The sequence below is a fragment of the Neolamprologus multifasciatus genome, chromosome 5 (genome assembly GCF_963576455.1).
Source record: "Neolamprologus multifasciatus chromosome 5, fNeoMul1.2, whole genome shotgun sequence".
Lineage (NCBI taxonomy): Eukaryota > Metazoa > Chordata > Actinopteri > Cichliformes > Cichlidae > Neolamprologus > Neolamprologus multifasciatus.
Window position 1 is genome coordinate 22,688,228 of NC_140443.1, and position 27,320 is coordinate 22,715,547.

The following is a 27,320-nucleotide window of genomic DNA, read 5'->3' on the forward strand; positions in this document are numbered from 1 at the left end:
CAAAATGACACAATCAAAATAATGTGAGTGCTCTTGTTTGTAGGTGGGACAAGGGCTTTTAATTTGACAAGTGTACGTAGAATTCCAAAGCTGAGCAGTGAAATATGGCCTGATTTCTGTAAGCAACCAGAGAAGACAAGATTACCCAGTATTATTTGAATGTATTTTTAAGTTTTAAATACTTCAAAACTGTGAAGATTTTTGCAATACACAATCAAAATGCAATTAACTTGATTAGAAGAATCTAGCCCATTTCCCCTTTCTATTCCGTGCTATGCATTAAAAGTCAGACCCGCCCTTTTAATGTTAGTCTACAGTGATACAAGTGTAGCTAAGTCAAAAACGACCCCTTGTTTTATGTCCTCTAACCTACGAGAGGAAGTTCTACAATGTTGTACAGTCTGTGTATTTTTTTCCCCTCCTCGAAAGAAACAATTATGGAGCGGGCAATGCTGATAACACCTAAGGAATTTGAGGCATGCACAAACAGCCCTTCCCCCATCCGCTTAGCTCAATCTCTCCCCTTCCCCCTTCCCTCATCCCCTTCTCTCCTTTCCTCCCACTCCATCATCAGGCTTTCTTTCTGCCTCTTTACACTCAGAATCTGTTCACATTACTTGCAGCTGGGACTTGGGGTTAAAAAAAAAAATCATATCAAAAGAAACAAAAATAAATCGTGCAACATTTAGATTGTGGTGTCATGACAATGAGCCCGATGTTTATGCATGTTAACGCCAAATAGTTTCTCAGTGATAATCTGTTAATTACATCCTCAGATGGTGAGTTTTGAAATGTTGTTAAACTGATGTGTACCAATCAAGCAATATGGCTAATTATTAAAAAAATCTATACTTTTTATTTGTATTAAGTAAGTAAGCAAGTAAGTACATTTTTTATATAGCACCTTTTTAGATAAGGCTCAGAAAGTCTTTCACAACAACAATCAGCAAAACAAAACAAGTAATCATGAACTCGAGAGGAAAAGGAATCCAGAATTTAAAAAAATATAGATGTCACAGACACTGGCCTTACTTCAGTGGCTCTGTCGAGAGTTTATAAATAGAAAATATGAACTGAACAAAAAATAAATAAATAAATAATCAGAACAAAGAAATTGTAACACACTGTCGAGCTTTTAGAGGCAGCACACATCAACCACCACTGCTGTCAATGAATAGATCAAATACTATAAAACAGCTGCTTTAGTGCTTTATTTTATAATAGCTTCTATTCATTACTATGACATTTAAAAAGTTAATAACAATTAGTAACAGTCCTAAAGTTGTTTTAAAATTGTGTTGAATTTAAAGACTAAACAGGTAGGCTTTATGCTAATATTAGGTCAGTGATAGAGTTGGGTGAGGATTGTTGAGGTCAGTTGTCTTAATACTTTTCTCATTTCCTATTTGAATTAATGATATAGGAGCTGTAAACTTCTCCCATTTGTCCCAAATACAATCTGAAATAGTGCCTCAGAAGAATCAGGATGTCCGGGATGCTTGCACAATTTTACTCACCGTGCTAATAGATTAATTATCATTATAAAAAGATAATGAATGGACTTGTGCACACAAACAATATCTTACGCTGAAACCTAAAAGTCATCATCCATTCCCCTCAAGCCGCCTCGCCCCTCAAAACTTCCTTTTTCACACTCTCCCTCAAAAACACATTCCAGCCACAGGGAATGCCTGACTGATTGTTTGATGAGTGTTAGGGGTGTGTGTGTGTGGTCTGTTCGGCAGACGTGTTAAGTAGCTACTCTCACGTGAAGCAAGCGAATGCATCCATTTGTTTGTCTGTGCCTCTGATAATGCATCTTTTTTATGGCTTTTATTCACTACAACAGAGCTGTAGCCATTCATTCGCTGCTTAACCCGCACTGAGAACAAGCAACACGCACATGTGTAATTAAATTCATTAAGGTTTTAATTAAAATGGCAAAAAGTTATTTTGTGAGATATTGCACTTTTTATTGTTTACTGTAATTAAAAAGAGTTTATTTCGTGACTACCAGTGTATTTCTCCTGCTGCTGCTGCTGCTTTGTGAATGGTTTATGTTACATGAAAAAAAAACACACGAATTAACATAAATAATAAAAGCCATAGCTTATGAAACTCGAGCTGCACATATCTGCAGAGATTGCTTCAATATGCAGTAAGCTGTTTCTTTATGTGGAGCAGGTGTTGGGTGAAGGGTTTGCTCTGTCAGAGGTGAAGATTATAAAGAAATAAAGACTGGCTGCTTCTCATTTTCACCCTTAACCACATAGTGCTCAGTGGTCATTTTCAAATGACACCTTTGTCTTTTTCTTCTTTTTGCCCACTTCTACAAGTTCTGCAGTGACTTTATGCCTTTCTATCACTCTCAGCCATTTTGACCTTGAACCCCACATTGACAATCTCAGTGACCCAGACCCTTCCTCACACATGAACTACCTGAACCCTTTCACAGCATTCATATCCACTTTCCACCACACACAGGCTCCCTTCCTCCCAAACAACAACCCACTTTGATGACAGGGGTTCACCCCCACTGCATTCATGCTCTCTATAGCAAACCACAGGGTGGAATTTCCTAAACAGTTGCCTTTGTCCTGAATGGCTTCCACACTCCAAAATAGCTGTGGCTATATGGCTGCATTTCATAATAAACTTGCAAATAAAAAGTATCTGCTAAGGCTGATTCATTTTAGAAGACAAATTTAAAAAAAATGAGAACATTTTTAATGCAAGTCTGTACCAGATGCAGCTTTCATTTTATGAAAAGAACTCTGACCCATGCTTCAAAACATAGTTTCACTCCCACTTTGAGGCCACAATAAATTAAACTTTTTTAAAGGAAAAGAAACAGGCAATGCACCACCTCTTTCTGTTTTGTTTTTTTTTGTCTCTAATATAAAGCATTACGGTTATCCCACACATACGCCTGCATGCACACATAAGCATAAACACATGCCCGTGTGCACATGTAAACCGCTTAGCTACTCTTGAGGTAATAAGTATGGATTCACAGGCTATAACACTTGGGGTGGAGGGGGCTGGGTTACTTAGCAACTAGCCTGTTGATGTCCAAACAATGTTCATGTCGTCAAAGCGGCTGGTTGTAACAGACTGAGGTTCTGCTGCTGGTGCAGCAGTCTCGCTGGTGTGTTCCTAAAGGGAAATGAATGAACAGACACACACAAGCTGCTGAAGCCAGAGATACACAGACTAACACAAAGTGCTTATGGTTCATTTCTTAGAAATATTGACCATACCGCTGCACTTGTCATTTTATTGTCCACACAGAGGACATGCAGTGCTCACAGCTGGCAGAGTGGGCCGTCTGTGGAGGAAGGAAAGCCTTTTGCTCACTAGACTATACAGGGATGTGCCATTTCTACAAAGTCTGCAATCTGTAGAGCTATTTTGTAAAATCTACAAAAGGCGAATGATAGCAGAGGAAACTTTTTTGTGGTTTTTAACTTTACCTCAAACAAAGCTAATTATAAGCAAAATGCACAGAGAATTTGGAGACTAACAGCTACAGCTTTATTGAACAGAAGGCACACAATCCTAAGGGAAAGTCAGTTCTGCCTACCAGTTGTAGCCTGTTTTATCCGTTGAACACATGCATTGCTCTTAAAAGTCATCTCTGGTGTTTGTATCAGCAGCAGAAATTGTGCTTTGGTGTGTACATGCTGGAAAAAACACAAATCACTTTTCTTCTGGTGAGAGATTTTGCAAAGAGTCCCTGTGCTTGAAAAAATACATTGACTCATAAATCATTCATGACTCAATATTGATGTACTGTCCAAAACACTGAAATGAAACGAATAGATTGCTAATTTCATAATTGATGGCTGCAGTGTGAGATTAAAAGTAGCAGCGGGGCTGGGTTTTTTGTGTCAGTGCTGATTACACTGAATGCCATTGCAATTTAGGAATCAGGTTTCAATTGCCATCTGTGTTGGAATATGTCTTCCAGCCAATTGCTGGCAACAAGAGAAAGTGAAAAGCCATTCAAATATAGCAGTAGTAGATAAGAAACCAGAGTCAGTGACTAGGCAGCCATGGATAACATGTTAAAGGTAACTTTAGGACAATGCTCATTCACACTCTGATGTCAAATTTCTAAGGTTAGCACCTCATGTGTGTCTGCTCTTTGATAGTATTTGTCTGTGACCTTCAGAACAAACAACACAGTGTTGCATTTGACCCATTTCACTGTGACAAAACCACACCATTGCCTCGCACAAAAGTTTATTTACGACCATTTAAAACACTAGAACTAAAAGTTCGAATCAGCACAATTTAAGTGTTGCACAATAATTTCTACTAGTGGTGAGTCCTAGATACTTAATTGAGTTACACAAACAATAGCTTTGTTTCTGTTTGGTCACAAGTCATTGGGTCAGTGACGGCACAAGCAAGAAGCTGACTATATGTCTAAATATGTCTCTTTCCCTCCAGATGACCAAAACAGGAAGTTCTCAAGTTGTACACAACATACTTAGCTTGATTATTTTTTGCTTCCCTGGCCCATGAAATTATTTTCATCTTGCTTCTGATGAACTAATGACAATGGAGGTTGCACTAGCGAAGGAGAACCTTAGTAATGACATTATAAGTCTGGGTTTATAAAATGTATTCATTTATTTTTCTCTTGTGCCAGACTGAAGGTTTTAAGGCTCTGTATGTCTTTAAAAGACATGTTGCTTTGACATTAATCATAGGGAAAAAAAGACAGATACACTTTTTCAAAAATGTTTTTTACAAGCAGATTTTACACGTTTAGACATTTTCAAACAAGATGCTCTAAATGGGGGCATGTTAAATCATGCAATGATCCTCGAAGCTCCAGCTACTCTGGGGGATCTGTGATATAAGCATCAGCAGTCTGGAGTTATCACAAATGGTTTTTTTCCTTCTTGGGCAAAGTAAGATAATAATAAATGGCATCTGAAGGCATGAAGCAGGAGAACGGCATGGATAAAACTGATTGGAGTGATGAGAACATGTTAATGGAACGCAGAGAGCTGTAACTGTAAAACAGTATGTCTTGTCATCTTTATAATGATATCCAGAAAAGACTGACTTATGTGCCCTGGCTGATTGTTTGCATTCAGTATTTAATGAGGAAATATTAACCATTCTCAGTTCATAGGAGTTGCTGTATTGCAAATGTACTTAAGAAAGTTTAAAATGCATTTGTTATCAGTAAAAACAACAACAACAAAAACAAATAGAGAGAAAAAGGCACACATACAAAGGAAGGAGGAGCAGCAAAATTAAATATGCTTCAGTTCAGTTCAATTTAGTTTCATGTTTATAGTGCCAAATCACACCACAAGGTGCTTTATATTGAAAGAAAAAGTCCCTACAATATTAAAGAGAAAACCTCAAAAATTAGATGTCCCTGTATGACCAAGCACTTGGTGACAGTGGGAAGAAAAAACTCCCTTTAAACAGGAAGAAACCTCCAGCAGAACCAGAATCAGGGGCAGCCATCTTCCACAACTGGTTAAGGGGGGTGAGGGAAAAGAGAGCACGGAGAGACAGCACAAACAACACCCACGGGAAAGAGCCAACCCTTCAGGTGGGTTAAAATGATGTGGAGGTGTTATGAATTTCTTACATCTAAGATAAATAAATGATGGCATCTGCTTTTCTACTACGCTTTTATTGGTGTCTGTATGGCACCTCTGGCAAAACTTAAAGTTTAGATTTTTGTCTCCGTTGTTAAAATGAGGAGAATAATGTAGTATAAATTATATATAGGCTAAAAATAGGTGAAAGTAGATATTTCTGGAAGATGTGTGTAACAGAAAAACTACAAACTAAAGGAGAGGATAGACAAAAGATAATAATATAAAAACACAGAGGGAAAAGAGGTGAGATGAGAACAAGAAATGCTCAGTGTGTGCCCCTCTGCAGCCTGGTTAAGCTTCACCTGATCCAGTCCTAACTATAAGCATCATCAAAAGAGGAAAACTTGAAGCCAGCACTTAAAAGCAGAGAGGGTGTCTGTCTCCTGATACCAAGCTGGGAGCTGTTGCACGGGAGAGGGCCCCGATAGCTGAAGACTCTGCCTCCCATTCTACTTTCAGAAAGTCTAGGTAAGGCTGCAGACTGAGCGAGAAGTACTCTGTTGGGATGACATGGTTTTGCAAGGTCTTAAATCTATCATTGGAATATTATCATTCAGGATTCATTTTAAATTCAGTCCTGGATTTAACAAGGACTCCATGAGAAGAAACTAATGTAGCAGAAATGTGCTCTCTCATAGTCCCACTTAGGGTTTTGGATCAAGTGATGGCTAACACATGCATGGACTAGTTTGTCAGAATCACTCTGAGACAGGATGTTTTTAACTTTGTCAATAATTCACAGATGAAAGATGCAGTGCTAGTGCATTTCCTATCATGCCCTCAGTCATTTGCTGGCTTCCTTAATTACCACCCAGTCATCAAAAGATCGAGAACCCTTATTATATATCAATGCTTTTAAAAGTGAATGAGAATTCTGAAGAAGGTGAATGCCTGTGAAGTCAAGAGTGAATCGAGGACCTTCAGACAAAAGCACCGCACACTGTAACTTTGATGGGGGTTTTTAAGTGCTCTGCTCCGACAAAGCTAATTTTTGAGACTTCTTGTCTGGTGATTTCTACTCGAAATCCCCCTGCTGAGTGAATGAATCTGAGGTAAAGCCCTTCTTCTGTGCGGACCCCTAAAGGCGCGTGAAGGACCCCCGAAGGAAATCAGGGGCCAGCAGTGAGGGGCAGGTGGGGGAGTTCGGGGGAGGTGAGGGGGGGCTGTCCTGCCGCAGCAGCAGCACCACTCGCCGTCGAGCAGCGGGACTCCAGGCTCTCACTTCCCCAGCTGCTGACGTCAGCTGGCAGCCTGGGCTGTGCTCGCCGCTCCGGACATAGCGCCGAGAAAAATGCTGCTCTCCGTACCGCCAAGGGCAGGAATCAACCCATACAACGGCTATAACAGCAGAAACAGCAAAAAGGTAAACGCTTTCGGGATTTTCCCCAATTTTCGGCTTGTTCGCTCTGCAGGGCAACACGCCTGCGTCTGTCGCGACCAAAAAAAAAAAGAGAGAGAGAGAGAGCGAGATAGAGAGAGAGGAGGTTTGTGACAGTGAGCTGCAGTGTCCTTGAGAAGCTAAACGAGCTGAATTTAACTTCAGACTTCGTGGAGTCAAATATTCAGCTTAAAGAGCAGGCCCGCTCCGTGGTGTGTGTCAAGGTGGGAAATTTCCTTCTACCGCTCGGTCCCTGTCACGCTGGACGCCTGGCTGTTTTATTTAGTAGTATTTGTGTGCGGGTACTACAAGCGGGGGATGTCGATTATGGCTCTGCTCACTCATTTGAGAAAAGTCAATGGTGGGGAGCAACTTTTGTGGTTTACTGTACGGTGCTGGGATAGCGCGTCAGTGCCTGGATGGTGTTTGTGGAAGTGGGGGTAGGGAGAAACGCAGGCTGAGAGGGAACATGTTACAAAATGAATTCTGCCTCTTCCTCCGTGAGAGAGCTCCGGACACAAGTATCTGGTGTTAAATCGGGTCTTCATTGTCTCCGCCGCCGCGTAAGTTAGCAAAGTTTTTTTCCTCTTTCCCTCGTTTCCCATCAGAAAGCGGAATATGCCCCACCCCTTGAAAAATCCCACCAGACCCCGATGACTACATTCACAGAATTATGAATCGCGCTCTCTCTGTTGCGTTCACTGTTGACATTGTCACTTTTTGTAACCACTACGTGAGGGCAAATGTAGCCTGACTACTCTGCTTCGAGTAGTACACTATACACCGTAACAGAAGCCATTTAAAAATGAGCAAAAGTGTTTCGATACAGTGAAGTAGCAAAGCTACTTTTCGAGAACTTTTCGCTTCCTATAATCCATATTCCAGAGTGGTGTTTTTGTTTAGTCACGCAGACCTCTCCCTGTGGACCCTAATGACTTCTAAGTGACGGTAAAAGCTTTTCCTTTGAACGTGAAAGCATCGTGTTGTGATTTTTTTTTTCTACATCTAGTAGAGTAACAGTGGTTTTTCATCTCCTGCTGATCTTCACTGAGCGTGTTGCTGTGAGCTCCTGAACCCCGAATGGCATTTTGAAAATGTGTATTGACATATTGTCTCTCTGTGATCGCGGACTGCTCATCCTTATCTTGTCTGGGGCAAATAGCTTAAAATGTTTGGGTTGTGCAGGCTCAAACGCAATTAGCGATTTGTTTTTGATGCAGTGGCACTGGGTTGTTACTGAATAGACTTTTAAATTCACTGCTGTTACTAGGTTGGGCTTTATCTTGTTTCTGACAAATGGTTCATTCTCTAAACTATCAACGCCCACTTTATTTTTTACATTTTTTTAACACCACTGGGGACTAAGAGATACTGTCAAAAGTTTTTTAAGGAAGTACACAAGTGTGAGCAGTGGAGTGTGTGCATGTCAGCACTTTCAGTTTCATTTATTTAATTTGGTCTTCTAGTGACATACATGTACACAACAGATCATGTGGCAGTATTTAATAGGCTTCATTGCATGCATAAGCAGATATTTTGGTGATGTGCTAAATTCTTGTGGGAATTGCCAACACTATTCAGATGTTTCAAAATGTGCACTGGGAAATTAAGACTAAATTTTCTCATGTGTGTTGATGTTTCAAAAACTATATGATTGGTGTTTTTTTTATCTGATTTTCTTAATTTTATTATTAGTGTACATCACTTACAATGCTGGTAATCAGGAAATTGTTGCGTTCGAGAAGTTTAACACAAGCTTTCACCTGATCATAAATGTCAGCTGATTTTCCCTTGCAGACTCCAAATAAAAGGCCTTGATTATATCTTTTGCTTCTGCGAGTCCGCTACGGTCCGCTTGGCTCAAAGTGACTTAAATTTCATCATCGGACAGTGGGTGCGAAAGTCCATGTGGATGCCTGCATGTCCACCAATTTTTTGTGACACACAGGCTTGTCTGTTTGGTTGTCGGGTCTCTACTTGCTGACCCTGTCCAAGTATAATGAAAGCTAAAGATGACATCTGCCTTTGCCGGGTGCCTTTGTTTATCTGTTGCATTAAGTGTTGTTTTCAAAAAAGGGTGCAAAGATGATTTGATAAAGAGCTGGAATACTCTCAAGAAGTCCAACCCATGTTGGCTTTTTAAGACGGACACCGATAACTGATGATATTAAAAACACCATTAAATAATTGTATTAAATTTTGTTATGTGTAGTTATTTATTTACCAGTTGTGCCTGACTCAGATGAAACGTGTGCTGACAACAGGGAAGTGTTCTCCTGTGGTCAACTCATGCGACATGTACAGTCATAGCACGCTTCACGAGTGTTGCTCTCATCTCTACTTAGATTTTCATGAAATACACATAAAATACACATCAGCATTAAATATTGGTCAAATTTGTTTTCAAATAGAAGTATCAGCACTTCTTTTAGTTAATATATTTGCATCTGAATTAAATGTGTGATACTCAGTTGATTTGAATTTGCTTATCTGTGTTTTCAGTGCATAATGATTAGTTTCAGACTTCTCAAAAGGAATAATTAAGGTGAAAAGGCATAAAGCAACATGTAAAAGAAGCTTAAGGCGTAGGCAAAACATTTACCCTTCAGTTGCTTTAGTACTATCAAGCTCCTCTATGTTGGGGAGCCAAAGTTCACAGAGAGGTCAAGTTCCTGTGTTTTGTTTCCGCGCACCTCCTTTCATTCTTATGGTCCCTTGCTCACATTTTGCCGTACCTGAGCTATACAAGTGCATCGAATAAAAAACAGAATGAGAAATAAACCCATTCACAGTGGTGAGAGAAGCGCTCTTTGTGTGAGAACCGTGATTACTGAGACTGACTTAGTGACTGCTAAATGCCATTCAGTTACTGTTGTGCTTAAAGGCTGCTGCTCCTCCCCTGACTCAGCACCTCATTTCCTCCTTCAAATAAATAGAATTAATGTTCTCAAATCAAATTTGGTCGGTTTCCGTGTAAAGCTTCCTGCATGGAAACATAACAGGAGGCGGCTTGTCGCTTCTTAAGGTATCGTGAGTCTCAGTCAGGGTGGCATCGAATGGCGTGGGTTTTTTTTTTTTTTTTTGTACTTGTCATTCACATTTTTGTTTCCCTCTTGGCTGGAGACCTTTTCAACAGATGTCAGCTTAGTGCTGTGATTTAAAGCTGTGGATGCCTCAACATAGACTCTGCTAAGTCAAAGCACAGCTATATATATGAAAAGAAATCAAAGAAATCAATAAAGCACATTGACTGGAGCATTAAATTCCCACACAGATAGGAAGGTTTGCTCTAAAAAGGCCATTGATGGAAAATAAGCAGATGTGAAGTCTCGAATGCATTTCTGACTCGGTAGTTTGATCCTTTTATACAGTGGGGCAAAAAAGTATTTAGTCAGCCACCGATTGTGCAAGTTCCCCCACTTAAAATGATGACAGAGGTCAGTAATTTGCACCAGAGGTACACTTCAACTGTGAGAGACAGAATGTGAAAAAAAAAAAATCCATGAATTCACATGGTAGGATTTGTAAAGAATTTATTCGTAAATCAGGGTGGAAAATAAGTATTTGGTCAATAACAAAAATACAACTCAATACTTTGTGACATAACCTTTGTTGGCAATAACAGAGGTCAAATGTTTACTATAGGTCTTTACCAGGTTTGCACACACAGTAGCTGGTATTTTGGCCCATTCCTCCATGCAGATCTTCTCAAGAGCAGTGATGTTTTGGGGCTGTCGCCGAGCAACACGGACTTTCAACTCCCGCCACAGATTTTCTATGGGGTTGAGGTCTGGAGACTGGCTAGGCCACTCCAGGACTTTCAAATGCTTCTTACGGAGCCACTCCTTTGTTGCCCGGGCGGTGTGTTTTGGATCATTGTCATGTTGGAAGACCCAGCCTCGTTTCATCTTCAAAGTTCTCACTGATGGAAGGAGGTTTTGGCTCAAAATCTCACGATACTTGGCCCCATTCATTCTGTCCTTAACACGGATCAGTCGTCCTGTCCCCTTGGCAGAAAAACAGCCCCATAGCATGATGTTCCCACCCCCATGCTTCACAGTAGGTATGGTGTTCTTGGGATGCAACTCAGTATTCTTCTTCCTCCAAACATGACGAGTTGAGTTTATACCAAAAAGTTCTACTTTGGTTTCATCTGACCACATGACATTCTCCCAATCCTCTGCTGTATCATCCATGTGCTCTCTGGCAAACTTCAGACGGGCCTGGACATGCACTGGCTTCAGCAGCGGAACACGTCTGGCACTGCGGGATTTGATTCCCTGCCGTTGTAGTGTGTTACTGATGGTGACCTGTGGTTATCAGTGGTCTTGTATGTCTTCCATTTTCTGATGATTGCTCCCACAGTTGATTTTTTCACACCAAGCTGCTTGCCTATTGTAGATTCACTCTTCCCAGTCTGGTGCAGGTCTACAATTCTTTTCCTGGTGTCCTTCGAAAGCTCTTTGGTCTTGGCCATGGCGGAGTTTGGAGTCTGACTGGTTGAGGCTGTGGACAGGTGTCTTTTATACAGATGATGAGGTCAAACAGGTGCCATTCATACAGGTAACGAGTGGGGGACAGAAAAGCTTCTTACAGAAGACGTTACAGGTCTGTGAGAGCCAGGGATTTTCCTTGTTTGAGGTGACCAAATACTTATTTTCCACCCTGATTTACGAATAAATTCTTTACAAATCCTACCATGTGAATTCATGGATTTTTTTTTCACATTCTGTCTCTCACAGTTGAAGTGTACCTCTGGTGCAAATTACTGACCTCTGTCATCATTTTAAGTGGGGGAACTTGCACAATCGGTGGCTGACTAAATACTTTTTTGCCCCACTGTACATGAACTCCAAACGCTTTCACAAGTATTCATTCCTGAATTCAAGCATTATGTAAACCAGCAACATTTAAGTGCGCATGTTTAGTTTTGTCACGTTACTCCTTGATAAGAGTTGATGTCAGTAAGTTATGCTAAGGCTTCCAGACAGATGTTTATTAAATGCCTGTACTGGCAACTGATTTTACTTTGCAGCACTGATGTTTAAAGAAAACCTCTCTCACTGTAACATCGTGCTCAGAGTAAACTGGGTCATTTAAGAAGTTTGATTTTGTTTGGTACAGTGTGTTCTCTCCTTAACGTGACTGTGGAGGTTTTAGTCGCACGCGGAAAATAGTTGACCTGCTCAAAATTCCCCAAATGATTGCACTAAATGCACTAAAGAAATAAAACATATGCAGACCAGCATCTAATGGAAGGCTTATGCCACAGCTGCCATTTTTACATTGCTGTAATGTTTAATCCACCAATATCTCCAAGTTCTTTGAAATAAAATTATTCTTTTCAATGCTAAAATCTAATTATTGCTGTCATCCATGGATCTATGTACTGTTTTACAAGCAAAGAGCAGAAAAAAATGTAAAGATCATTATTATTGTTACATTAGGATGACGTATTACATTTATTTACTTACATTCCTAAACAAAAGAATTCGTTTTAGTGGTTGAATGTTACACTTCATTAATTTCTGCCTGAGTCCAGTACGCTAGCTCAAATGTGGCTATAACAACATGACTTCAGTTTATTATTTGCGTAATAAATTAAATAAAATATCTAGTTTTACATTTTTTATTGAAATATTTTAAAAATCTAAGCCAAACTAAATTGTTAAACTGTATTTGTGTATTATAGTAAATAAAAAGTCCTTTCCATTAAGCGAGCTCTTTGTTTGATGCCTGTTGTACAGTGTAATTGTAAAAAAGTAAATAAAAATAATGCCTTAGAGTTAAAGAATAAATGGAAAGCCTCAGTAACTCTGGGAGAAATAAAGGAAACAGTAATTGGGGTTAGTCGGGATAACAAAGTGACAAAGTAATCATGCTTTCATATGATAATTAGAACATCTTTAAACAGTAAGTTACAGTGGGGCAAAAAAGTATTTAGTCAGCCACCGATTGTGCCAGTTCCCCCACTTAAAATGATGACAGAGGTCAGTAATTTGCACCAGAGGTACACTTCAACTGTGAGAGACAGAATGTGAAAAAAAAATCCATGAATTCACATGGTAGGATTTGTAAAGAATTTATTCGTAAATCAGGGTGGAAAATAAGTATTTGGTCAATAACAAAAATACAACTCAATACTTTGTAACATAACCTTTGTTGGCAATAACAGAGGTCAAACGTTTACTATAGGTCTTTACCAGGTTTGCACACACAGTAGCTGGTATTTTGGCCCATTCCTCCATGCAGATCTTCTCAAGAGCAGTGATGTTTTGGGGCTGTCGCCGAGCAACACGGACTTTCAACTCCCGCCACAGATTTTCTATGGGGTTGAGGTCTGGAGACTGGCTAGGCCACTCCAGGACTTTCAAATGCTTCTTACGGAGCCACTCCTTTGTTGCCCGGGCGGTGTGTTTTGGATCATTGTCATGTTGGAAGACCCAGCCTCGTTTCATCTTCAAAGTTCTCACTGATGGAAGGAGGTTTTGGCTCAAAATCTCACGATACTTGGCCCCATTCATTCTGTCCTTAACACGGATCAGTCGTCCTGTCCCCTTGGCAGAAAAACAGCCCCATAGCATGATGTTTCCACCCCCATGCTTCACAGTAGGTATGGTGTTCTTGGGATGCAACTCAGTATTCTTCTTCCTCCAAACACGACGAGTTGAGTTTATACCAAAAAGTTCTACTTTGGTTTCATCTGACCACATGACATTCTCCCAATCCTCTGCTGTATCATCCATGTGCTCTCTGGCAAACTTCAGACGGGCCTGGACATGCACTGGCTTCAGCAGCGGAACACGTCTGGCACTGCGGGATTTGATTCCCTGCCGTTGTAGTGTGTTACTGATGGTGACCTTTGTTACGTTGGTCCCAGCTCTCTGCAGGTCATTCACCAGGTCCCCCCGTGTGGTTCTGGGATCTTTGCTCACCGTTCTCATGATCATTTTGACCCCACGGGATGAGATCTTGCGTGGAGCCCCAGATCGAGGGAGATTATCAGTGGTCTTGTATGTCTTCCATTTTCTGATGATTGCTCCCACAGTTGATTTTTTCACACCAAGCTGCTTGCCTATTGTAGATTCACTCTTCCCAGTCTGGTGCAAGGTCTACAATTCTTTTCCTGGTGTCCTTCGAAAGCTCTTTGGTCTTGGCCATGGCGGAGTTTGGAGTCTGACTGGTTGAGGCTGTGGACAGGTGTCTTTTATACAGATGATGAGGTCAAACAGGTGCCATTCATACAGGTAACGAGTGGGGGACAGAAAAGCTTCTTACAGAAGACGTTACAGGTCTGTGAGAGCCAGGGATTTTCCTTGTTTGAGGTGACCAAATACTTATTTTCCACCCTGATTTACGAATAAATTCTTTACAAATCCTACCATGTGAATTCATGGATTTTTTTTTCACATTCTGTCTCTCACAGTTGAAGTGTACCTCTGGTGCAAATTACTGACCTCTGTCATCATTTTAAGTGGGGGAACTTGCACAATCGGTGGCTGACTAAATACTTTTTTGCCCCACTGTAATTGGTGCAGCATAGCGAGCTTGTGTTTAGCTTATTGAGTCAAGCACTTTACAGCACCCATATACACTGTTCGGTGTTTATTTGTTGTAAATGAGCAGTCTTTGCCCCCCCATACTGAAGGCAAGGTAATTTAAAAAATAAAATTAGAATAATAAATGCCTTACACATCTCATTTGTTTTAATTTGCAGCTTAAGGACTGACTATTAATAGCATGTAGTATGAAAAAGAGGTGATACAAGCTTTTTTTTTCTCTTTAAGGTGGATTAGCTGTTATGATAATAAACATGGGTGATCTCAGCAGTGAGCAGAACCACTGTGAAGATTTTGCTTGCCACAACCGTGCACACCTGGATGGAGTGCGTGAAATCACAGTGCAAAGAAATAGTTTTACCACACAGCTGTGTTGGGGTTTTCTTTTCTTTTTTACTAGAAAGAAGGTAGAGCGAACTAAATGTTCATTAGGATTCATTTTGATACATTACAACTGTGCGCCGTGTCAAACATGATTCATGTCCTCGTTCATGTCATATTTTCCTGTCACTGTGACAGGAACTGAAACCAGCTGATGTCTAGGAGGTAGAAAGCAGGTGGCTGTCTCAAGCTTAATTCACAGTTTCATCGCACACAAACATGGCTCAATTTGTATTTAAATTTTTTGGGTACATGTCTCGCTGCTTCATAAATACGTTCCATGCAATCACATTAAACGAGGGCCTGAAAACTGCGGTGTGCTTGGCTGCCAGTCATCTGTGTAACCCTTTCACTGACACAACAAAGTTCTACACTGTGTGCCCCGACACAAACACTTTAATGCATATTAACGTTAACATCGTTGCTGCTCAAACACTGACATGCTAATGCTAGAAAATAGCTACACCCAAAGGCTTTAGTTTCCATTGATCAATTGTTTTTTGAAGTCTGAATGAGGGGAAAAAAACATATTGGGTGGCTGGTTTTTTAAAATTATACTTATTATTATTTGGGTACTTTTTACAGCCCACACATTTACTTTGTTGTGGAGTCTTGTTGCTTTCATTAATCCTATTTTCAGCAAGCAGTAGGCAGCTGTTTTCAGGCAAATAATCTCTTAAAAACCCACACTATATGACTTGCCCATCCCTAAATGAAGGATAAAGACAAAGATTAAAGTAAATATTGGCAGGGATTAGGGATGTCACGATACCACGATTTTAGTGGGTACTAATAATCAATTAAATGAATGCGTTTCAACTGGAAACCTTTTTATTTAAACAAGAATGCACGCGTGTTCTGACGCAGATCAAGGAATATGAATCAGGATTATTTATATTGTATTGAAATCAGCCAATCCTTTATATCAGACACTACTGAAAAAGGTATCAGAAACTACTCCACAAGGTTGTGCGTAAAAAAAACCAAACAGCTGTTTTGCTGCAGTGAGTTTTGTTTTTTTTCTTTGAACTCTTCTGTACAGCCACCTTTGTCCTCCTGGTCACATGCCAGGTATATGTTTATCTGTCTCTTTGTTTAATGTGTCAGATGTTTTGGATCAGTCCCTAGCCGGAGTGCCAGCCGCATGAACCGGCCAAGGTGAACAGGTAGAGAGGGAGACAGAGTCCTTGGAGAAAGCACAGCTGTCAGAAATCCAATGCCGAGGCCTGCGCCGATGCCAGACGCTCTCTCTCTGTCTCACATTTTGTTAGATCTCTAGCTGAGCTCTGGCCCAGTGTTTGAGAGTATCCGTTTGCAAGCTCTCCATCCTTTGCCACCTGACCCGGCTTGAAAGCCACGCAAGCATGTGCATTTGGCCTGTGCGTGCGCACATAGGTGTGATCAGCGACAATAAGAGACAGACAATTCCAAGATTAATAGGTGCCTATAAAGAGACGAAAGGAAGGGGAGCGTTGCAGACTGAAAGGAAGGAGGATTCAGGAACGAGTCTGGACGTGAGTTTGGTGTCCCTGTCACCTGGTTGGAATGCAGAGCTCCTCATTTAGAAGGCTGTGTGATAAGATCAGGAGCAGACACAAAGGATTTCCTGCCTACTGCCATACTGTCACTCACCACTTTATGAGACGTACAGTCCTGTTCTTATCCTCCGCTAACATGTACAGACTGTTTAACCTTTTTAAAGATACCCGCTTTATGTTTTTATGATCATTAGCACTTTTGTTTTCTGGGACGGAGCGTTCCGTTGGGTGTAGATTAACTGTTACGTTTTTGGTTGTATGGTTTTTATCAACATGGCAAAGAAGAAAAGATGTGGTTACACACATCGGATAACTCGTCCGGAAGGTTTGTTAATGCTTCAGAAGGGTCTTAGGTTTTCAATTCCCATGACTCATTGCTCTGGTCGGTCCTAAAGAGAGGCGGATGTAGTAGCTCAGCAGTGTAATTCTATACACGCTGGAAGCTGTGTCCTCATTTAGTTGGACTTTAAATCTGTGCATTAGCATAGAAGTCGGCTGCCATACACAGGCAGTCATGGCTCTTTCTTGCCAGCAGGACATGGGGAGGTGGGCAAACCCCCCCGCAACCAGGAAGTCCATGGACTTCTGGGAGTCAGCTTGAGAGGCTGAGATTTTAAAAAATTAAATAAAAGCAGAGGTGGCGTGAGACTTAAAGGACGGTTGAAGAAGGTGCACTCATGTGACACCTCGTGTCAAATGTCTTCAGGGTGTTGGTGGAGGATATTTCTGATACAATTAAACCGTTAGACATGCGATTCAATTAGGTAAGACGTCTCACTTAAGCCAGTGAGCTGTTCCTGTGCGTGAATCGCCTCTGAGAGTTTAATACAACACATAAAATGCAGGGGTACGTCTTTGATATTGTGAAAGATTAAAGGCAGGGTTAAATGCTAGCAGTACACTATATTTAAAATAGACACTTCCTTCCAGTGTCAGTCTTCATACAGGTTTGCATAAAAATAGAGGAAATGGTTTTATTTATAGAAATGTTCTTGATTTTTATCTTTGGTCCTTAAAATAATCTATTTATATTTCCAGTCTCACAGAGAAGGAGAAATGCAGCGTCAGGACTACAAAATATGATTACTGCAATAACGTGAAAGCTAATTACCAACCGTTGGGGGTGGAGACTTTTTTTAAACTTTTTTATTTTTCAGTTTAATATTTTTTGCTTCTATAACAATTTACCCGCACACTTCAATGTAGGACCCGAGAGAAAGATTACATGTCACCACTATAACGTGACCCAGCATCAACTGCATAGTTACAGCACTGTGAATTTAAAGCTTTTTGCAATAAAGAGAAATTTCTGAAAGCCTGACAGAGATTTGCTTCTGAGCGTCAGTCGTCTCTGTCTGATTGTTAATATGAACTTTTATGCAGCTCTCTGTGCACATTTTTAGCCTTAACAATGCTTCAGCAGTATGTGTGCGTAGTTAGCCGTGTGACTGCAGACCGGTGATTTAAGGGGTGTTGTTGCAGTGATACGCTCACTGAATGAGACTTGGCTTTTTGGTAAAGAGAGTTTGAATGAGATTATAGGCCTCTGCTGTCCTCTTCTTTCATTCACAAATTAGCTGCCTGCAAAACATATTCATCAAGAATTTCACTGTGACGATATAGGACTACTCCTGTAGGCAGAAGTCTAACACACTTGTGAACATGTTTGAATATCCCTGGAATAAAAGATACAACGAAAATGGACAAAAGGGAGGCTGTGCTTCCATCTCATCTACCTGTCATGAAAAAAGTCTACATTCAAGCTTAAGTTGGTGGTGGAGTAGGGGGGTTATTGCTGTTGTGAAAGCTGTGGGCAAAGTAGAGGTCAGAAGGCCTGTCTTAAAGGGACCTCACGCCCTTATGGATACTGTCTAATTAGCGGAATTGAGCGATGCTGTCGGTGATCCCGGTGCGACCGTGTCGTCCTGCTGGGCCTTTTTTAAACCCGACCAGATTGATCGGCGAGCCCTTTTTATTCCTCTGTCATGAAATAAACCCATTGTCCTCCTGCCCAGCTTCACAGAAGCACCCTGCTGAGATTATTTAGAAAGCACGCTTGATCTAATTCGTTCCTATACAACAGCAAGTTAAAGAAATTGGACTGTTAAATTAATGCGATTGAAGTGATTTTCTCACTGCAGACAGCCAGTTTCGCCTGTTCTGGTGAAGCTGGTGCGCTCTGTGTTTATTTCCCCAGTCATCTTTGGAAAAAAGCTACCAGATCTATTCCTGGAAGGAGAAGGTTTTTTTTTTTCTTTCTTCACTGGCAAAGCGATAATAACATCATATTTATTCCATTAAAATGAAAGCATCTGCACTGTTACACAATCTTTTTGTTTGATATCTCCAAGGAGAGCCACGGTCCCACAGAGAGATTAGATGATGCACTTTTTGTTGCGCAACATCCGTTTCATGGTCCTAGCTGTGAGTCATCCATGAGTTTACAAACAGAATTCACTGCCACTGCATCCTTGTAGAAAACAAACCAAAATAAGATAATAGTTGAAGTAAATGTCAAATGTTTGGCTCATGAGCCTGTTTGTTCAGATTTTTTTAATGAAGTGATAAACTCCAAGTTTATTAATCTCTTTAAATTCTCCTTGTTTCTGTTTAGATTCGAGTCATTTCTGTAACCACATATCTGTCATCAGACATCAGCCGATGGGGTTCTCAGACTCATAATTATCGTGGATTAAGCTGATCCCTGTTTTTGCATCTAGCCGCTCGGGATCTTGTTAACCCTTTAACCTTAATGACTGTTTGAGAGGGGAAAAGATTACACTGTTAAAGTGAAGACTTCAGCGAGTTTCGGGAGCGAAAATAAATGCGGCGTTGTCAGTGTCTCGTTTTTGACGTATCTGCTTTTTTTTTCATTTGAGGTAACACGAGGCAGCGAGTTGCACTACAAAGTAGACATTGTTAACATCAAGGCTATTATTTATTTCTGCATCATGAGACTAACTAAATGTTGGTCTGAGATCTTTAGGTCTTTGGTTTTTGCACCACAGGATTTTTTTGTGTGGTTCCAGAAGTTAAAAAAAAAAAAAGGTTACCCAACATTGAGAAAGCATAAGAGGCCCCTTTTCCCTATGTGTGGAGCAGTCGGCCAAGAGGCCCCACATTCCCCTCAGAAAGCGCTATTGGTGAGTGTTGACATGAGGGCTGTGTGATATCACTTTTCGCAGCTCCCACATAATCATCTGTTTCATGCAGGATTACTTTCCATTTCTCCACATCTCTAAACACGCCTTTGAATTTTCACACTTTTAATAAAAACTTCAGCGTACTTGTGTAGTTTCTGCTGGCGTTTGAGAATATCAGCGATGTTTTTTCCTATAAATGTTTGTGCACAGTAAAATAATCGGTATGTTTCTTTCTTGCTGCAGCAGACCTATGTGTCCTCCGGCCACCAGATGGCACCCCCCAGTCCCAACACCAACAGTAGTAGCAACAGCGGTGGAGGGGAACAGCTGAGCAAAACCAATCTGTATATTCGCGGCCTCCATCCGGGGACCACGGACCAAGATCTGGTCAAGCTCTGCCAACCGTAAGTCATTTTTAACTTTTGGTTATTTTGTACGTAGCACAGCAAATCGAATTTTTATAAAGTTATAAAATCATCCTCTCTCTCATTTTTTGAGTTACCATCTATCTATCGTCAAGTGGAACATAAAACTATAGGTCGGCTGGGGTTAGCTTTGGAAAACATGAACACTGGATGGAGGAACAATCTAGCTTGCCTTTATTCCATCTATGAAATCCTCGCCTACCAAAAACACTGTATATAAAGGATTAGACGTGACCACAGTGACATCACTGATTGATAAGCTAAGTCCTGTTTCAAGTTTTAAGCCGAGTGTGCCGTTCTAGCTTTTTGTAACCAGTCACGAGTGGTAGATAGATCTGACTGTGAAGCTGAGGCACTAAAACCACCCTCACAATCCTACTGTTGACCAAAAAAAAAAAGACAAAAGGAACATTGTGCTGTTTTCAGTATAAATGAAAACTACTGACGGAGACCATAAGCCCATCAGGAAAGTGCTATTTGACAGCCACGGGGTGTTAAACAACCAGACTTCTTTTTGCAGCCACCTGCTGGACCTTAGAAAGAAAGCACTTCTTCACTGGCTTCCTTTTCCAGACGTGGAGGCTACCTCCATCTTTTAAATACAGCCTTTGATTTTACACACACAGAGAACTAAAAATGGATACACAATGGAGACTTTTTGGCAAACAACTTCACATTTTTTCCAGAGTCTAATTTTTACTGTAGCCATCGTAAACTAGATGCACTATGCAAATTCTGTGATATGCAATAACACTGTTCTACTGTGTGTGATGATTAGATGACAGTATGACTTGCAATACAACGTCTATACAGTTCAGTTGAGGGTTTTCCTTAGGTTGGTGTGGGGCTTACATTAGGTGTAGGAGGGAAAGAAAAGAGGTTAGTTGTGATAAGGGTGAGTCTTATCACAACTAAAGTCAGTTGAATTAATCTTGATGGGATAGGTGCTGAGATAAAGAAAAGAAACTTACAATATTTCCTCATTTAACTTTGCATTTTCTTGAGAATTAGTTTAAACTCAGTGAAGCCAGACTTGTACACCTGGAAACAAACAACCTAGTCAGTTTAGTTAGCTTTGCAGACAAGCATGCAGTTAAACACCCAAACTGTTTTTTGGCTGCTGCAAGTGAGTGCTGTATGTCACAGAAGTGAACTTCAGTCCCACATCCATCAGGGCTCTTTCACAGTAAAAGCACATCTCTGTGAAGAAGCTTACGCAACTTCAAAAAATCAAATTCAAATTTTTATATAAGATAGGAAATAAATATGAAAATAAAAAAGGGTAAATTTAACCAGGAAGGAATAAAATAAAATAAAATATAAAAATTAAGTTAAGAATGAGATAACTGTACAACACAAATTAGAATGAAGGGTAAATTTAACTGGGAAAGAATAAGATAAAATATATAAATTAAAGTTGAAAATTAAATAACTGTACAACAAAATACACAATACACAGTATAGAAATATATAAGAATGTATGAAGAAATATAAATATATATATACACACACAATAACAGCAGCTGTACAAGTATTAACTGGAAATGAGGAATATAATGTCCAGTGTTGTGCAATCCACATTATATAGTGTCTTGTGCAGTGCAAATATGCTTAAAGTGGTTTAAGTGATGAAGTGAAAACAATGTCCAGAATGTCCAGTGTGTGTGTAAGAACTATATGTGTGGGTCAGTACTGTGTGGTGGTGTGATTGAGAGACCATATCGCCTGCGGGAAGAAGCTCCTCCTCAGTCTCTCTGTGTTGGTCTTCAGGGAGCGGAATCGCTTTCCTGACCTCAACAGAGAGAACAGTCCGTTGTTGGGATGGCTGAGGTCCTTCACGATCTTCCTGGCCTTGGTCCAGCACCGCCTGCTGTAGATTGAGTGCAGGTCAGGGAGCTCTGAGCGGATGGTGCGCTCAGCTGATCGCACAACCCTCTGTAGCGCTCGTCTGTCCTGCATGGTGCTGTTCCCGAACCAGGTTAAGATGTTTCCCGTCAGGATGCTCTCTATGGTGCAGGAGTAAAAGTTCCTGAGCACCTTGGGGGGCAGTCGGAAGTCTCTCAAGCGTCTGAGGTGGTAGAGACGCTGACGGGCCTTTTTCACCATGGTGTTGATGTGACAGGACCATGACAGGTCCTGCGTGATGTGAACTCCGAGGTATTTGAAGCTGTCCACTCTCTCCACTGGGCACTCGTTGATGACGGGGGTCTGGTAGTTCCTCTCCTGCTTAGTGCTGAAGTTCACTATCAACTCCTTTGTCTTACTGACGTTTAGAAGGAGGTTGTTCCTCTGGCACCAGTTCTCCAGATTCCTAATCTCCTTCAGGTAGGGCGTCTTGTTGTTGTCAGAGATCAGGCCCACCACGACGGTGTCGTCAGCAAACTTGATGATGGTGGTGGAGCTGGTAGTGGCCACACAGTCATATGTGTACAAAGAGTACAGCAGGGGGCTCAGAACACACCCCTGGGGGGCTCCAGTGCTGAGAGTGATGGAGGCTGAGACATGTCTGCCCATCCTTACTGCCTGTGGTCTGCCAGTTAGGAAGTTGGAGATCCACTGACACATAGATGAGCTGAGTCCCAGATGCTCCAGCTTGGTGGTGAGTGTGGAGGGAATTATAGTATTAAATGCAGAGCTGTAGTCTATGAAGAGCATTTTAACATAATTCCCCCTTCTAGTGTCTAAGTGAGTAAGTGATGTGTGGAGGAGATGAGAGATGGCATCGTCTGTGGAACGATTTGGACGGTAAGCGAACTGTAGTGGGTCCAGTGTGTCTGGTAGTGAAGAAATGATGAAGTCTCTGACCAGGCGTTCAAAGCACTTCATCACTACTGAGGTGAGGGCTACAGGGCGATAGTCATTGAGAGAAGCAGGGTGGGGTTTCTTTGGGACAGGAACAATGATGGACTCTTTGAAGCATGTGGGGATCACCGACTGAGATAAAGAGATGTTGAATATCTCAGTGAACACAGGAGCTAGCTGGTATGCGCAGTCTCTGAGGATACGACCTGGGATGCCGTCTGGTCCTGCTGCTTTCCTGGTGTTCACTCTCTTGAAGGCTCTCCTTACTTCATGCTCGGAGATGACGAGCACGTTTCCGGTGCTGGCAGTATCTTCCTGTCTGCAGCCGTTAGCGCCGCTAGCACTAGCATCGTTGGAGTCCTTAGCTGCAGCCTCGAAGCGAGCATGGAAAGTGTTCAGCTCATCTGCCAGAGTCACGGCCGCGTTCGTCATACCGGTTGTTGGTGCTTTATAATCCGTTATTGTCCTTAGTCCCCGCCACAGGCTCCTAGAGTCACTCTGTTGGAGTTGTGACTCTAGTTTCCTCCCGTAGCGCTGCTTCGCCTCTTTCACCGCCTTCCGCACGTTATATGACGCGGCTTTGTACGGGTCCATGTTCCCCGTCGTGAGTCCCGTGTTGTAGGCAGCGGTACGGGATCTCAGAGCGTCGCGGATGGTTTTATCCACCCACGGCTTCTGGTTGGGAATAGTCTTTGTCTTCTAATTTAAAAATACAGGCAATATTTCCAACATCACAGACCATCCATCTTTAAAACCTTGATTTTAATCACCCTGACCATACAGAGAAAAGTATCAGAAGTATTAAAATCCACAGGGAGAATTTACTTGGCTTGTGACCACACACACACACACACACACGCTCGTGAATTGTCGTGTGTGTGAGCAATCTAAGAAGATCAGAAATGTGCAGATGTGAAACACAGGAAGTTTGAGTGTTAAAGAGATTTACAGAGAAGCCATTGTGGATTGGCAGAGAAGTGGAAAGAGGACGGAGACTTTAGAGGAGGGTGGGAGGGCTACTGTTGAAGGAGAAACTTAAATGAGCAGGGAAGAAAGTAGCATGGCCTGCTGGGAAAGAATGTCAGATGACCATATATGGGTTAGGGCTGTCTTTTAGGCCCCTGTGGGCTCCATAGTGTGCTTGGTTGGTGTTCTCCTGCAGAGGAGCCGAGGTAAGCACAGGGTCACACAGTCAGTGCCCGTTGACCTTTTAAACTCATAGCATTGTTGTTGGGGAAGTCATAAATGACAGCTTTTATTTTTATCTTTGGTTCTAATTATAACTCAGTGATCAGTAAGTCTTAAGTGAGTTTTTTAGATTTCTTTAGTTTAAAGATATCAGATCGAAACCAGAAAAAATAGAGATATCTAACATCAGGTTAACCAGTTTTTTTAAGCACATTTCTATTGTCTATAGAACAAACATAGTAGTTTCATTGTGCCTAATGAACTCACAGCAATGCCACTAAAGACCTTTGGTTTCTAGATAAATGATAGTTAAGTACAATTCAAGGTCAAACTCACATTTATTTCACCTTAAAGTTGTTTCAGTCAGACAATATTCATACCTCGAGTACTGACATATAATCCACATTGATAACAAAAATATTTAGACTTGATTCTCACCTAGACTTCACTTATACCTCTCATCTAAATTTTGCTCTTTGCTTGTAAATGCCAAACATTTTTGCTTTTTCCTTAATAATCAGACGCTTACTGTTCTGACATAATCAGGTGACAGGTGACAAAGTGCTTTCTGTAAAAAGAGTAGTGGATAAACTTAATGAAATTTGTCTCAGAAGGATGTGCGTGCATGTGTGTGCGGCATCTTTACTTCCGAGGCTTTATATCAGTGAAAAGACACCGCTATAAAAAGAAACCAGTGGCTGTCAAGTCTGTTTTAGTTAAAGGCGACTGGTTATTTCAAATTTCCAGCTCCTTGTTTCTATTCATGGACCTTGCTAGATTAGGCTGGCATGATTCAAAGTTCAAAGAAATCCTTAGTGCAGTCCCTGAGGTTGTCCGCTGTCTGAAACTTGCAGTTCTGTTAGGTCCGTGTTTGTCAAAATAGGATTATTATGACTTCTGCAGCCATTTTTCTTTTATTTGGCGCTGTGGCACTGTTCTGTGTAATGCAGGGAAAGCATCAGCAGCACCACAAATGCTTCATGTAACATAGCAGGCTTCATTGACAACGCACGTGACATTAAGTCAGCAAGAGCATGAATAACATGAAAAGGAGGAGATTAGGCAGAGGTGGGTTGCAAAGTGTTTTGCAGAAGTTGAGCCATCAGCTGATTTGGGCTGGCCACCCTCCTATTAGGTCAACTTCCTTTGACTGGCTGCCTCTCATAAACACAAGGGTTGAACTGCAGGTGGGTGGGTTTGCTGCTTTCATAGCAGAACGGTGCTTTACCTTAACATGATTATCCACTCTCATTAACATCGTAGTAGTAGAAAAAATGCAATCAGAATATTTGTTCAGGAATGAAATGTTGAACTGCATAGGAGCCTCAAAGTAACCAAAGCGTCCTGTAGTACAGAGTACGGCATTTGCAGCCAGAATAAAGTGATGTAGAGGTAAAACACAGCGCAACATAGAAATACTTGAAGTATAATTACATGAAAATGTCACTGGACACGTTCTGCAGTTTCTCGAATGGCTGTAAGCAGCACAGCACCAGTTCAGCTTTGTATACTAACAAAAATCCACCATAAAATCAACTGTATCCATATGTGAAAGCCAGAGGTCCAACTGTAAAACTTCATTTGGGCTTGAATGGGTTACATTATATCAGGGGTGTGTGTACATTCATGCCTAACAACCACTTTGCAGCTGTTAGATGACACTGGGACAGTATAAACATAGCATGTGTTTATTTGGTAATGGCTGATGAATTAATGCCTGCAATAAGGAGCTTTTCTACCACTATAAACTGTGCAGCGGAACTTCTAGATTATTTTAATTCATCATAATCGAAATGCATATATACGTTTATTTGAATATCAAACTTAACACACAGACATAAGCTAATAAGGTCAATGCAAACATTCAGTCATGCCCCACCGCGGTAACTGAAGTGGAGCCATAAACGTTGCTCCTATATAACTTCTGGTCTTTGCATTTAGGGCAAAAGTGGAGGAGTAGCGATGTCTTTAAATTGAATTGCCAGTCATTACCCACGTCTCTGTTGTGACCATCAAGCTTGGTCTGAGTCATGTGGTTAAACGTGCACTGAAACAAGGCCGGAGTGTAGGACCCAGCAGTGTGCTACCATGTGAGGGTGGAAAAACAGAGAGAGAGAGCGGGACGTGGTGGGAAGGAAGGAAGGCGAACTGGAGGGGTGAAGCATCAGGTTACAGTGTACATTCCGCCCAGACGCCATGTTGCCCAAACAGAGGAGCACCAGCCTCTCTCACTGGGTAAATTCACCAGACAAGGGCAGGTCTATTATACTGTAGTGCTGATGCACCGTCTTACAACACTGCATTCCATTAGTCTCAGAATGTTGCATAACACTTCTCATTTGCTGCCTTTGAGGTGATTTTCATACTATCAATATTTATGTGGCTGGATGTATGAAAAAACTGATTTTCATCTTTTACTGACTGACCTTTGTTGTATGTCTATGTTGACAGCTGTGAACCGAAATGACAGGTTAAGACATGAACTTGTGTTTCGCGCGCTATATTCCTTCTTTTGTTTGTAGATGGGTGGATGAGAATGCATTTTCCTGAAAATTAATATCTCCATTTGAGAGTCTGATGTTGCAAGTGCGAGACGTTTAAGCTGTATTTAAGTCAAAAATACCGTAGAGCAGAGCTGTATTTAGAAGAAAGGTGTTAGTGTGTTAGTCTGTGTGTGTGTGTCTGGTAAAGACGGGCCGGGAACAAATTGTTTTTGGCCCTGGGGTGCCGTCCCCTGTCCTCTAAAACAACGTCAGGGAACAGAGTTACTGTACGGCAGCCTGAACAAAGACGCGAGGGAGGAGTCAGACGAAGTTTTCGGTGCCTCTTAAGATCATTAAATGCACACAAATGGTTGCACAAAGGATTTTGTATTCATGTTTACACCTGTAGTCTGGCAGCCAGGGGAAATTTATAGATATTGGCATGCATGTGGTAGGAGCAGATTCCTCTTGTTGCCTCGTTGTAACCTTGTCCACTCATTGATCCTGTATTCTGTGTTCTTGTCTCTTCCCTGAAGGTATGGCAAAATTGTGTCGACCAAGGCCATCTTGGACAAAACTACCAACAAATGTAAAGGTAAACACTAATCTTTTCAAAGACTGGGTTGTCATGCTTTTTTTTTTATTATCATGTATATATATATATATATATATATATATATACACATATCTTTTTGAACGTCATTTTCAGTCATTCTTTGGCTGTGGCGAAGCATGCCATTTGTCAAAGGGTTAGGAAAACACTGTTTTCCTGTATGGCCCAGAATTAGAT

General features: G+C 41.2%; 1 protein-coding gene across 7 annotated transcripts in view; it reads left to right on the forward strand.

The window, feature by feature from the left end:
* Positions 1–6,838: 6,838 nt before the first annotated feature.
* The window catches only part of LOC146518661 (RNA-binding motif, single-stranded-interacting protein 2-like), a 31,182-nt gene continuing 10,700 nt past the window's right edge, over positions 6,839–27,320 (forward strand). For 2 of the 7 annotated variants that reach the window (XM_085159772.1, XM_085159770.1), the window contains exons 1-3: positions 14,520–19,632; positions 19,876–20,036; positions 27,067–27,125. In XM_085159772.1, coding sequence (XP_085015898.1) covers positions 19,441–19,632; positions 19,876–20,036; positions 27,067–27,125 — 412 coding nt within the window. In that variant the 5' untranslated portion in view covers positions 14,520–19,440. The other 5 variants (XM_085159775.1, XM_085159774.1, XM_085159776.1 and 2 more) reach the window with 5 other exon arrangements.